The 11,707-nt window shown below is 33.9% G+C and overlaps 2 protein-coding genes across 7 annotated transcripts in view; one reads left to right on the top strand and one right to left on the bottom strand.

Annotated features, from left to right (window-relative positions):
• LOC106458064 (histone acetyltransferase KAT6B-like) overlaps positions 1–7,456 on the top strand; it is a 72,575-nt gene extending 65,119 nt beyond the window's left edge. For all 6 annotated transcript variants that reach the window (XM_022384371.1, XM_022384360.1, XM_022384352.1 and 3 more), the window contains 4 exons: positions 1,225–1,585; positions 2,115–2,500; positions 3,283–4,714; positions 5,033–7,456. In XM_022384371.1, coding sequence (XP_022240079.1) covers positions 1,225–1,585; positions 2,115–2,500; positions 3,283–4,714; positions 5,033–6,555 — 3,702 coding nt within the window. In that variant the 3' untranslated portion in view covers positions 6,556–7,456. The remainder of the gene's footprint in view (positions 1–1,224; positions 1,586–2,114; positions 2,501–3,282; positions 4,715–5,032) is intronic.
• LOC106458130 (COP9 signalosome complex subunit 4-like) overlaps positions 7,422–11,707 on the bottom strand; it is a 21,267-nt gene continuing 16,981 nt past the window's right edge. Inside the window, exon 11 of the mRNA XM_013917593.2 lies at positions 7,422–7,698. Coding sequence (XP_013773047.1) covers positions 7,565–7,698 — 134 coding nt within the window. The 3' untranslated portion in view covers positions 7,422–7,564. The remainder of the gene's footprint in view (positions 7,699–11,707) is intronic.

The raw sequence follows: 11,707 nt of genomic DNA, 5'->3' as shown, positions 1-11,707 counted from the left end.
ATGTGACTGGTGGGTGTAGCAAGAGGGGTCTGATTTTCTATTTGATGGCTCTTAACGAAATAAACTTGAAACTTATAAAAAATTATGGTTTGTCTTATATTGAGTAATTTATTTTGAATTTTGTACTTATTGGAGTAGTGGTGAATAAAATAGAGATGGGATGCCTACAGAAATTTGTAACCTTTCACACACTAGGATAAATTAAGAATTTTTTTAAATATTGCCTTATAAAATTAAGAACTTAAAACTTGTATACTATTAAAATATGGATTATTGGCTATGATTTTATCCTATACTAGTTGGTATAACATTAACAAAAAGTAGTTTAATAAACTTTTGAATGTAAGCCACTAAAACCTTGTGACATGCGCAATAAATGATGACCAGGCAGATAGTGTAAATATAGTCAGACATTTGATTTATTTTGGACTTTTCATACAAAATATAGTGCAAATACTGCACTTAGGGTTTTCAAAGATTGTGAACCTGTGTGCTACTTAAAATATCTTACACTCTGAACTATAACTGTGAGAGCTTATCCCATTCTTTGCTGACATTAGCTACATAGGTAGTGGTTATTGCTGACAGGTTGTGCTTTCTTTGGTTAGCAGTTCTAAATTACGGATGGCCTTGCCTGAACCCTGGGGTATCTTACATTTTTCAGTATGACTTTTGTATTCTTAAAAAAAAGAAATGATACAAGCACATATAAAGGACCAAAAGGCAGAATACTAGGTTTAAAATATTTTTGTCCTGCACAAACGTGCTTGGAGGAATATTACCCAACAGCACCAAAAAATTTAAGTGTGATTTTTACTTATATCATTAATTATTCTTAATTTTTATCTTTTTTTTTGTGAAATTTTATTCTCCTGTCTTCTAATTTATATTTAAGGAATTTGTGGATTCTGAAGCTAGCTATCTATAAAAGTTACTTGAATATAAAAGTTTTAAGTTATAATAAATAGTTTTGGACTGTAGATTCCTAACATAAGATCACTGTAGGGTTATAGATCCACTTTAAGCCCACTCTTTGTAATAAAGTTTTGTTGAATTTCATTGACATCATAAATGTGTATGGTTTGATATTACCTGTATTTGTGGTGAAAAAAATCTGTGAAAGTTCCAAAAACTTTTAAGAAATTCTACTTATTTGATTTAGTATTTGTGAAATATATATGTTGTTGCTGTTTGAGTTTTAACTAATTCTTATTTTAAAAAAAGAATGAAGAAAATGCAACATTATGGAAAAGAGAAGAACATGACGATTTGGAAAATTCATCCTGTGCTGGCAGTTTAAAAAACCTGTTCAGTCCACATAAGAAGCAGAACAAAGTTAAACAAAAGCAATTACTTAAACATAAACGAAAACATAAGAAAGGGCATCTTGAATTACCAAAACATTCTGTGGACTCTGGTGAAGAAACAGAACCAAAGAAGAAGAAACTGAAGACTGGACATTTAGAAAATACCAACAGGAATGTTCACAGTGAAGGTAGAAATAATGGGACCTGTAAAGTGAAGAAAAAGAGGAATAAAAAAACCAAAGTTGGGTTGTTGAAAGGATCGTCTGTGTACAAAAAAGGTAGACTTTTTTATTATCAGAAGTCAATAAAATAATAGTACATGTTAAGTATGAGCGTTGTTGTATTTTTATATTTACAGTCAAAATTCGTAGTGAATCTCTATAATATGTTTATATATGTATATATATATATCTGCTGTCCCCAGAAAGGTTATATAACAATGGAATGGAAGTTACACATAAGATTGTATAATAAGCCTAAAATTTGAGAGAAGCAGGTGGATGTGTATTATGACATTTACATAGAGAATATCTTATGTGGAAAAGGTCTAAACTTTTCTTTATATAGTTCTGGAGATAAAGATTAAATTCCTCAATTTATTCTCTGGTCTGCAGAACAAAAAGCTTGAGAACTAATAGCCTATATAATAGTTTGTGCTGGGAAAGTTTACAGTTATGAAGTTTGTGTAGTTTCAAATATATGAGAGTTTCATTTGTAGCTATGTGCACAGCTACAGTATAAAAATTAAAAGTGCTTGAAGCATATATCAATTTACTTAAATAATTAATCATTTTTTCTTCACTTCAGATAAACTGGAGAAAAGACAAATGAAGATTGAAAGCTCAAACAGAAAAAAGAATGGTAGACATAAGAAGAAGAAACCCTGTGGTTCTCTAGATACCACATTTGATAACTTTACAGATTCTGCTTCTCAGCTAGATGTGGAGTGTGGCACTACAGAAGAGACTGAGAATGGATCAGCTCCACCAGTTCTAACACCAGCCATACCCATGGAAGCTGAAAATGTATCATCTCTTCATGAGAAGGACTTGCCACGGGAAGCAGATCCTGCTCCACCTGTGCTACAAGCATCTGTTGTGGCTTCTTCTCATTCCCATAAATTTTGGGGCAGGAAAAGGCGAGGATGGCCAAAAGGGTTAAGAAGAAAATCAAGTCATAAAAGAGTACAAGAGGTGAGATTACTACTACTACTTTTTCATAATTTTTTATCCCATTCCATAATGATTTCTATTATATTGGTTTCTAATAATTACTAAAGTATTTAGAATGTACTGAAGTTCATTGCACAGAATGAACTAAAGTCTAAAGGAACTTTGTGAATTGTACTACAAATTTTAGTGCTTTTAATTCATTATTGTCTGTTATACTGAACACAGCAGTATAAAGGTCCTTACCTCGGTTATGTTTGTCTGTTACTAATCTAACAATTGTACTTTGGTTTTGAAGAGAGATAACAGAATTGGTCTTTCCACTATCACTTGATGAAATGGTACAACAAACAATAGTCTGGCATGGATGACTCATTGTGAGGAGTTTGTGTATCTTGCATGCAGTACACACTAATTTTTCCATAATTATCTTTGCTGTATTTCTTTTATTGATTGTTTTAAATCAATCATCTAACTTCAGATGAGTTATCTTGAGCTTGTTTTTGCTATGCGACATATCTGTACATGTATTAACTAAGTTTTAAGTGGGGAGAAAAGGGGGTTATTTTAACACTACCCAAAATTACTTTCAATGTAACATCAAAAAGTAAAATTAAATACATACAAGTAAAAGTCAAAAGTACTAGTAATTGAAATGAATCCTTATATCTGTAGAGTACTATTAAAACCATGTTAATTTTGTGTGTTTGATTTGGCATCAAAAGAAATTGTTTCATTTTAGATTCAAATTTGTATATAGTTTCACCTATAATAGAAGATTTTCCTGTTTTTTGTTTTTTTACTAGGTGTGCAACATAATAACGGAAAATAAGAAAAAAGAAAGTGAAGTAAGTCATGATATGGATGCAGATGAAATAACTAAGGTGAAAAGCCATGAAAGCCTTACTGATATAAGCAGTATGGGAAATAATCACAACAGTAGTGAAGAGAACAAAAATAGTCAAGATAATGATCAAATGGTCAGACTGGATAGTAATGAAACAGAAATAGCTGACAATGAAACAGAAAATCAGAAAAATAAAGAAATACCTAAAATATCCTCTCCTGAACTTCCTGAAAAATCCAACTTAACAGTACTTGAGACTAAGAAAACAGAATTTGGATATCCTGCTGTAGAACCTGCATTTTTCCAAGAATCACTGAAGCTTGGCTTCGAAAGTGTTGCTACAAAACTTCACGGGAAGGATAAACTCAAAATTAACTTGGATCAAGAAACAAATCAAGACACCATTCAATCTGACACAAAGCTGGTTTTCTCTCTTCAACCAAGGATAGTCTTAGGGGATGTAAATGAAACTGGTGATAGTTGTTCTACCCAAAATACAACAGATGAAATTGAACAGGTGTTGAATTCTTCATTAGCTACAACAGAAGTTGCTAGCAACAATATGGAACCTTTATCAAACATCAGTGCATCACTTTCTCCAACTTCACATTCCTGGATGACTTCTAATCCTGACAAAACAATATCAAATTCTAATATATCTGATTCTTTACTTGTTGCTACCTTAGGTCCAGGATTCGAAAGTTTCTCCGAATCTTCCTCAACTTTCTTTGTTTCCTCATCACACACCTCTGATCAGCCAGTTTCAGAAGCAGAGAATGCAAATCAAGAATGTAATCAGGACCTTGAAGCTGCTGAAACTATTTCAGACTTTTTATTTACTAATACTTCACATACATTTGACCAGACCATTTCAGAGATGGAATGTTCAGGTGTAAAAGCTCAGCAGGACGGTCAGGCTTTGGTAGACACTGATCCCAACTTTCCACAGTCCAGTGAGTCTAGCATCATGCCACAGTCATGTTCTGAAACATGGATTGTATCGCAACAGGAAATAGCCAGTATTGGAATTTATAATTCTCAGTCTACAACCAGCAGCAGCAATTATAGTCCTGTAGGTGTGGAAGAGACCTTCAATAATGATCCCTCAACAGCTGTCATTAACAACGAACATACCTCCCAACAAATAACTACTTCAGAGTCATACCCTAGCTACCCAGACATAATTTCTCAGCCTGCTACTACCTCTCAGTCCTATGCTAGCTGTGTACAGCCTGTTACAACGTCCCAGTCACACTCTGGTTGTGTACAATCGGAAGAACTTGTCACACAACCAGTTACCAGTTCTCAGTTGTACTCTGGTTGTGTAGAACCTGGTAAGGTTGAGGTTAGTGCTAAGTCTGTAAACACTTCTCAGCCATTTCATGGCTGTGTACTGGCTCTATGGAAATTTCTCTAGATTGTAAACAGCCAACATATGATGGAGATGTAGTTACGGGCTCTATGGAAATTTCTCTAGATTGTACACAGCTAGGGTAGGACTTAGAAGTGGTTACAGGTTCCACAGTAAAGTCTCCAGGTTGTTCACCGCCAGGTAAAGACTGAGAAGTGGATATAGGTTGTTCACCACCAGGAAAAGACTGAGAAGTGGATATAGGTTGTTCACAACCAGAAAAAGACTGAGAAATAGTTACAGGCTCTACAGAAAGGTCTCCAGGTCGTAACTACATCTCCATCATATGTTGGCTGTTTACAATCTGGAGAACTTTCTGTAGAGCCTGTAACCACATCTCAGTCATATGTTGGCTGTTTACAATCTGGAGAACATTCTGTAGAGCCTGTAACCACATCTCAATCCTATATTGGCTGTTTACAATCTGGAGAACATTCTGTAGAGCCTGAAACCACATCTCAATCCTATGTTGGCTGTTTACAATCTGGAGAACATTCTGTAGAGCCTGTAACCACATCTCAATCGTATGTTGGCTGTTTACAATCTGGAGAAATTTCTGTAGAGCCTGTAACCACATCTCAATCGTATGTTGGCTGTTTACAATCTGGAGAACTTTCTGTAGAGCCCGTTACTACATCTCAATCATACGTTGGCTGTTTACAATCTGGAGAAAATCTTACTCAACCTGTTACTTCTTCTCAGTCTTACTCCAACTTTGAACAACCTGGAAACATTACCACTCAGTCCTACCATGGCTGTATACAATCTGATGAGTTTATTGCTCAAACTGTTACAAGCTCACAAACTTTCTCTGATGCTTCAGCACAAAAAATACAGCATGTTTCAACACCAACTGGAAAGCAACTTTTTCAACATGCTGAAAGCTTTGATAGTGGCAAGTCATCTTCCAAAAGTGTTACTCTCTCTAATCGGTTAGAAAAACAGAATGCTGCTAAACAGAAGCAACAGGTGAGCAAGACCCATGAGCCAACTAGTACAAGTGTGTCAGAGGTGCAGAACAGTGTGAATGTCAGCACTACCCCAGTTTCTAGTGTCTTGGTACAAGCTTCCCCCACAAACCTGGTGAATGTAACAGGCACAAACCCAGCAGTTTCTTATGTGTTAAATGTCCCAGTAGCTGCTATGATTAATTCTCATCAGACAGAGCAGCAAAGCTTGGCTAGGAATGTTGGTCAGCAGTTTGTGCTAAATAACTCAAACATTCCTGTGTCTACATCTGTTCCTGTGGGGTTTCAACTGCAGTCTGCTACTACTGCTTCAAACACTATCCAGGGAAATACAGCTTGTAATCTAGCAAAACTTCAGCAACTTACCAGCTACATTATAGATGTTGTTCCCACTTACAACAGTACTATGACACCACCTCCTAATATGGCTCTATCTTCTTCTGAAGTCAACATCACCACACCAGCTCAACGATGTCTGACTCCTATGATCCCTAACCTTCCTTCTCCCAGTCCTAGTCATGACTTTGGTAAATACAATCACTCTTATCACCCTCGACCACTGCAGCATAATCCACCACTTGTAGCAAGCTATCAGGCACTGAATGGTGTTGGATACCATATGCAACAAGCTCCACCGCCTGCAACTGCCACAGCAATGGTCAATACTACAGGGTACATAATTAACCCAAACCAGCTGCAAGCTACTGCTCTACCTATGAGTATGGTAAATGTCAATATGCACCCACAGCACCAGTTCCAAGAAGCTAGATCACAGAATGCCATTTACTCATACGCATACCAATTTAATGGGAGACTTCCCCCTCAGACCCTCAACCCCTTAATGAGACGATGATGATAAGAAAAAAAAATGTTTAACTGGTTGTAACAGTGGACATTACAGGAAGAAAATACTTTACATGTAAGCTTTTTCAAATATGTACTAAAATCAGACCATTTTCTTAATTTTTTTTTTTCACTCACTCATTGTAAATATGGGTTTCCAAATGATGTTACATTCAGCTTTTGTCAGTTAGCATCATGTAAATAAGAAAGCAATTTTTGTGTAGCAGATATGTAATTGTTACTTTGAGATCATCACTTTCCATTTGTAAATATGAGGAGGAGGAACAAATAGCATGTGGAAAATTTGTTATTCAGCATTATCCAGGTTTCATCCTCTTGCTACTAGTTTAGTTTCTAGAGGTCTAAGTATTGCTCTCTCATTTTTTTAAATAGTAAATATTTTCTGATACTTCTTTACAATAGTATTGTCCTTTAAAGTCAGTGAAATGTAGTAAAATATTCCAGGCAAATTTAATGTATGTTAAAACAAGCCTGCCTGTATGGAGGATTTATTAACAATGTTTTTTGCAGTGTATGTGTTAGGGTTTATTGTAATATTAACGTTTTAACTGTTCACTTATTGTACAAAAACATTAATAATTGTGCAAGGGTTATTGTTGCATTGGTACTTTGAATCTGTTGGTTACTTTTCTCAAGAACTAGTGACATTCAACATGAAAGGATGGCCAGGGCAACCTCTCATTAAAAGAAGACAAAAAAGCTTATGTTAAATGTCACTGGTCTAGTTATAATTTATGAAGTAGAAAGAGAAACATTTTATTTGGCAAGAAATAAGGTGTACACAATGTTTTACAGGGAATAAATGTGAATTTGCACTGACATTATTGTTTTGGAACTCATTAGCAAAGACTATAATATAGTACTACATAGTTTATTACTTTAAAAAAAAATACAGTTGCTGTTTAGGATTAGAAACGTAATATTGTCACATGTACGGGATACACTTACAACAAAGCTGAAAAATAAATATATACAAAGGAAAAATTGATGTTGTCATTTCAGTGGGCCATTTGTTCCTCTACCGTCTGACTCATCCATTCTGGTGCAATTTGGGAGATTTTCTCAATGATATTATTTACTTGGAAACACAGGCTCTGAATTTGTTTATCCCATGATGGCAAAACCTCACGAGCTGCAGAAATATAAAATTTTTTATGTAATGTTCTACTTCTAAAGTTATTTTTATCAAAATTATTAGCATTTCTTTCATATCCCTCTGAAGGTAAATTGCATTAAAAAATTACAATCTTGATTTCACATGAAATTCACTTAAAATGAGATGTTTTTATCTTAGAAATCAAAAAGTTAATTGATTATATTATATTTTTAATATCTGCCAAAAACGTACCACTCACAGATATTGATGAAATTTTTTCTCACTTTCCATAATTAAGTAGCATTTGAAGAAACTCTCATTAACGTGAGTGTTTCTGAAATTACTGTAAGAGTTTTTTTTAACTTATACTTTTGAGTGTAGTTCAAATTGTTCAAACTCATGAAAGTTTTTTTAAAATCCTTTGGTATAAAGGTTTTATAATGGCATTCAATTAAATATCCATTGTGATATGTAATTTATTGCATTTTATCATTCTAGTAAAAATTAAGGGAATTCAATCTGTTAAATTCTAATTATTGATTACGACTTAGATGTCACTTCATTAATAAAGTGATAAAGTGCAAGGTCAGTAATGATAGCTTTTAGTTCGAACAATTTGTATATCAGTGTTTTCTATTTATATGACAATATATTAAATATTTTTTTTTGTAAGCATTGAAAGATATGTAAATTTCACAATCACAGACACAAAAAATAGTTACCAATAAAAACTCCAAGACAAGGTACAAGATTATTGCTTATGTCCTGCAAGTCACACATGATAATTATGCAGTTTTTCAAAGCTAAAATGCTCACATTGGAACTTTAACAGCCTACTCAGACACGAAAGATTATGACAGAACTTCGAGTATAAGAAACAAAAACATCTTTTGGTTGAATGTTATCAAATGGTTAGTGAATCCAATTTCATCTAATAAAATATATATATATATTATTAGTTTTATTAAACTATTTCATTGATTCACTTTTAACCTTATAATTTTTATGTTTACTTATAATATTGAAATAAAATTACCCTTATATCAAGTAATGTTCCTCAAGTTTACCCTATGGTTAACCAACAGTTGTATCATTATCAGTGCAGGTAATTCGGACACCAACAAAAACTAAATAACATTTTTAATTATTAAGCCACATCCACATTTAAAAGTACTATTAGGGCTAAAGGTAGTAGATTTAACTGTAAAATGTTATATTGAGCAACATATTTCAACCCTTAGCTTGTGCAAATAAGTGTTGGAGGGAATGAAAAACAAAAGGGACAGAGAAGGATAGTCTGTCAAGTAAATGCGATAAAAGAACCAGATTATGGTTCCCAGAGGCACGGGATATAACTGACAGATATAAAGGGGGCTAGTAATGATGCAGTTTTGGTAGTGCGTGTAAGGGCTAATGATGAAGGGAAAGGTAGGCCAGAGGAGTTAATTGATAAGGGCATGTAAAGAAAAGGGTCATGGCTTAAATTAATAGTTCAATGGGAGAAGTGAGTTTTTTGGAATGGAAGGTTTACATTTAAATAGAGTAGGGGTTGATTTGTTTGCTAGGGCTATTAGCTCAGCTGTAAGGGAAGTTTTAAACTAGGACTAGACATTGGTGAGGGCCAGGAATGCAAAAAAATGTGCAGTTTAGCATAGGAAATAAATATAAAAGTAGTTCTAAGGGTAGACTTAATTGTTATGCCAGAAGTATAGGAAATGAAATAGAGGATTTTGATATAATGGGAATAACTGAAACATGGTTAAATGTAGACAATGTTTATGACAGATATTTCTTTGAAATACAGAGTTATAGAGTACTAAAGAGAGGAGGGGTGGCTTTATATGTTAAATGCAAGTTAAATCCTGTTGAAGTTGAGGATGTCAAAGATAAAAGCAAGGAGATTAAGTCCATTTGAATTTCTATTAGTAGATATGAAGGGAGAATTTGTTACAGACCACTAGATAATCCTGATGAAAGTAATAAGAAACTTTATAGGAAGATTAAGATTTCAGCTGTTAATGGGGTCATAAATATGGGTGACTTGAATTTCAGACATATAGAACAAATGTTAAAAGTCAAACCATGAAGGAGAAAGGTTTCTTGAAATTGTTCAAGATGGTTTTATTCAAAGAACCTACTAGAAACAATGCTATTTTAGATTTATTAACTTCTAATATAGAAATGGTTGAGAGGGTGGAACTTGGGGAACATCTGGGTGCAAGTGATCATTGCTCTATTAGGTTTCATATGGAGATCAGGAAGAATGATATTTTTTGTTACAAATCTCAAAAACATTTTATGAAGGAATGCAACAAGAATTATGTTGTGAATTGGGCAGCTGAATTGTTTGGAGACACTGATTAAATATTCAAGATAAACATCACAGATTTTAAAAAAATAAAATTGACTTGTATGATGGGAAATTTAGAGGATCAGGAAATTAGGGTATCAAAAAGGTTTGCTGAAAATGCAAAAATTAACAGTAAGAATTTCTTTAAATACATCAAGAATAAACAAAATGTTAGGATGGGGGTAGGGACTTTAAGGGGTGATAAAGGAAGGCCCATATCTGATTATTAAATTATGCTTTTTCTTTCTTCATTTCTTTACTAATAAAGATTTAAGTAATATTCTTCATCTTGATAGATGAAAACAAGATCATCACATTAATTCTGAGCTTATTGTGAAATTTAAATGACTATAAGGCTTCTGGGCCAGATAATATTTTCCCAATGGTTTTGAAGGAGGTTAAGGATTGGATATGTGAACCATTTGCTACTGTTTTTTGTAAGTCCTTGAATAAGAGGCAGGTGTCAAAGGATTGGAAGTTTGCTAATGTTACTCCTCTTTACAAGGGAGGTGATAAAAATTGTCCCAGTAATTATAGGCCTATTAGTCTTACGTCAGTTGTGGGAAAAGTTTTGGGAAGTCTGATAAAAGATGCTTTGCAAAGTCATTTAACAAAGTTTAGAATTTTATTGGATAGTCAATGTAGTTTAACTAAGGAAAATCTTGCCTTATAAATCTTTTAACATTTTTTGAAAAGGTTACTTCTTATGTAGATGAGAGTAAGGGTGTAGACTTGGTGTATCTGAATTTTCAGAAAGCATTTGACAAGGTGCCACATAAAAGGCTTGTAAAAAAATTTAGCTCTATATGTGTGGGGGATAAGTTGGCAAATTGGATAGAAAAATGGCAGGATGGAAGAAAGTGAAAGGTTGTTACAAATGGAGTTCAGTCAAACTGGATTAATGGTACAAGTGGGGTACCTTAAGGCTCATTGCTCTTTTTAATTCACATCAATGACATAGATGAAGGAATGGTCAATAAATTACTTAAATTTGCTGATGATATTAAGGTCTTAGGTGTAACTGGCTGTTAGGATGCTGCTGCCACTTTACAAAGGATTTAGATCATTTAGTAAGTTGAGCAAATAAATGGCAGATTAGTTTTAATTTTAATAAATGCGAGATAATGCATGTGGGTTATCATAATTTGGATGGGAATAACTTTAACTGTGTTATGAAAGAAAAGGATCTTAGTGTAGTGGTTGATTAGTCTCTTAAGCCATTCTAAGCATTGTATTGTTGCTAGTGATAAGGCAAATAGGATTTTAGGTTGTATCTACAGAAGTATCAAATACAAGTCTTAAGAGGTTATAATTTCATTATATAGGTCACTAGGTTAGACCAAATTTGGAGTATTGTGTTCAGAGGAGGGTTACTTGAATGGTGGCTGGTATGGAGGGATTGTCATACAAGCAGAGATTAAGAACTCTGAAATTGTTTTCTCTTGATCAGTTAGAGGGGAATCTGATTGAGGTGTTTAGGATTGTTAAGGTTGATGCATCATCTTTTGTCATACTTGATGATGAGAATGGTGGGATCAGGAGATAAATATAAATTTTGGCAGGGTAGGAGTCATCTTCAGCTAAGACATTTCTATTTTTGTAACAGGGTGGTTGGCCTTTGAATGGGGTTGTGAAGGCATTACATTTGAGTGAGTTTAAGAGAAAGCTTGATAACTATATGAATGATAAGGGCTG

The sequence above is a fragment of the Limulus polyphemus genome, unplaced genomic scaffold (assembly GCF_000517525.1).
Source record: "Limulus polyphemus unplaced genomic scaffold, Limulus_polyphemus-2.1.2 Scaffold20, whole genome shotgun sequence".
In the NCBI taxonomy this organism is placed as follows: domain Eukaryota; kingdom Metazoa; phylum Arthropoda; class Merostomata; order Xiphosura; family Limulidae; genus Limulus; species Limulus polyphemus.
The sequence above is the reverse complement of the archived record's forward strand: the minus strand, read 5'-3'. Positions and strand labels throughout refer to the sequence as shown.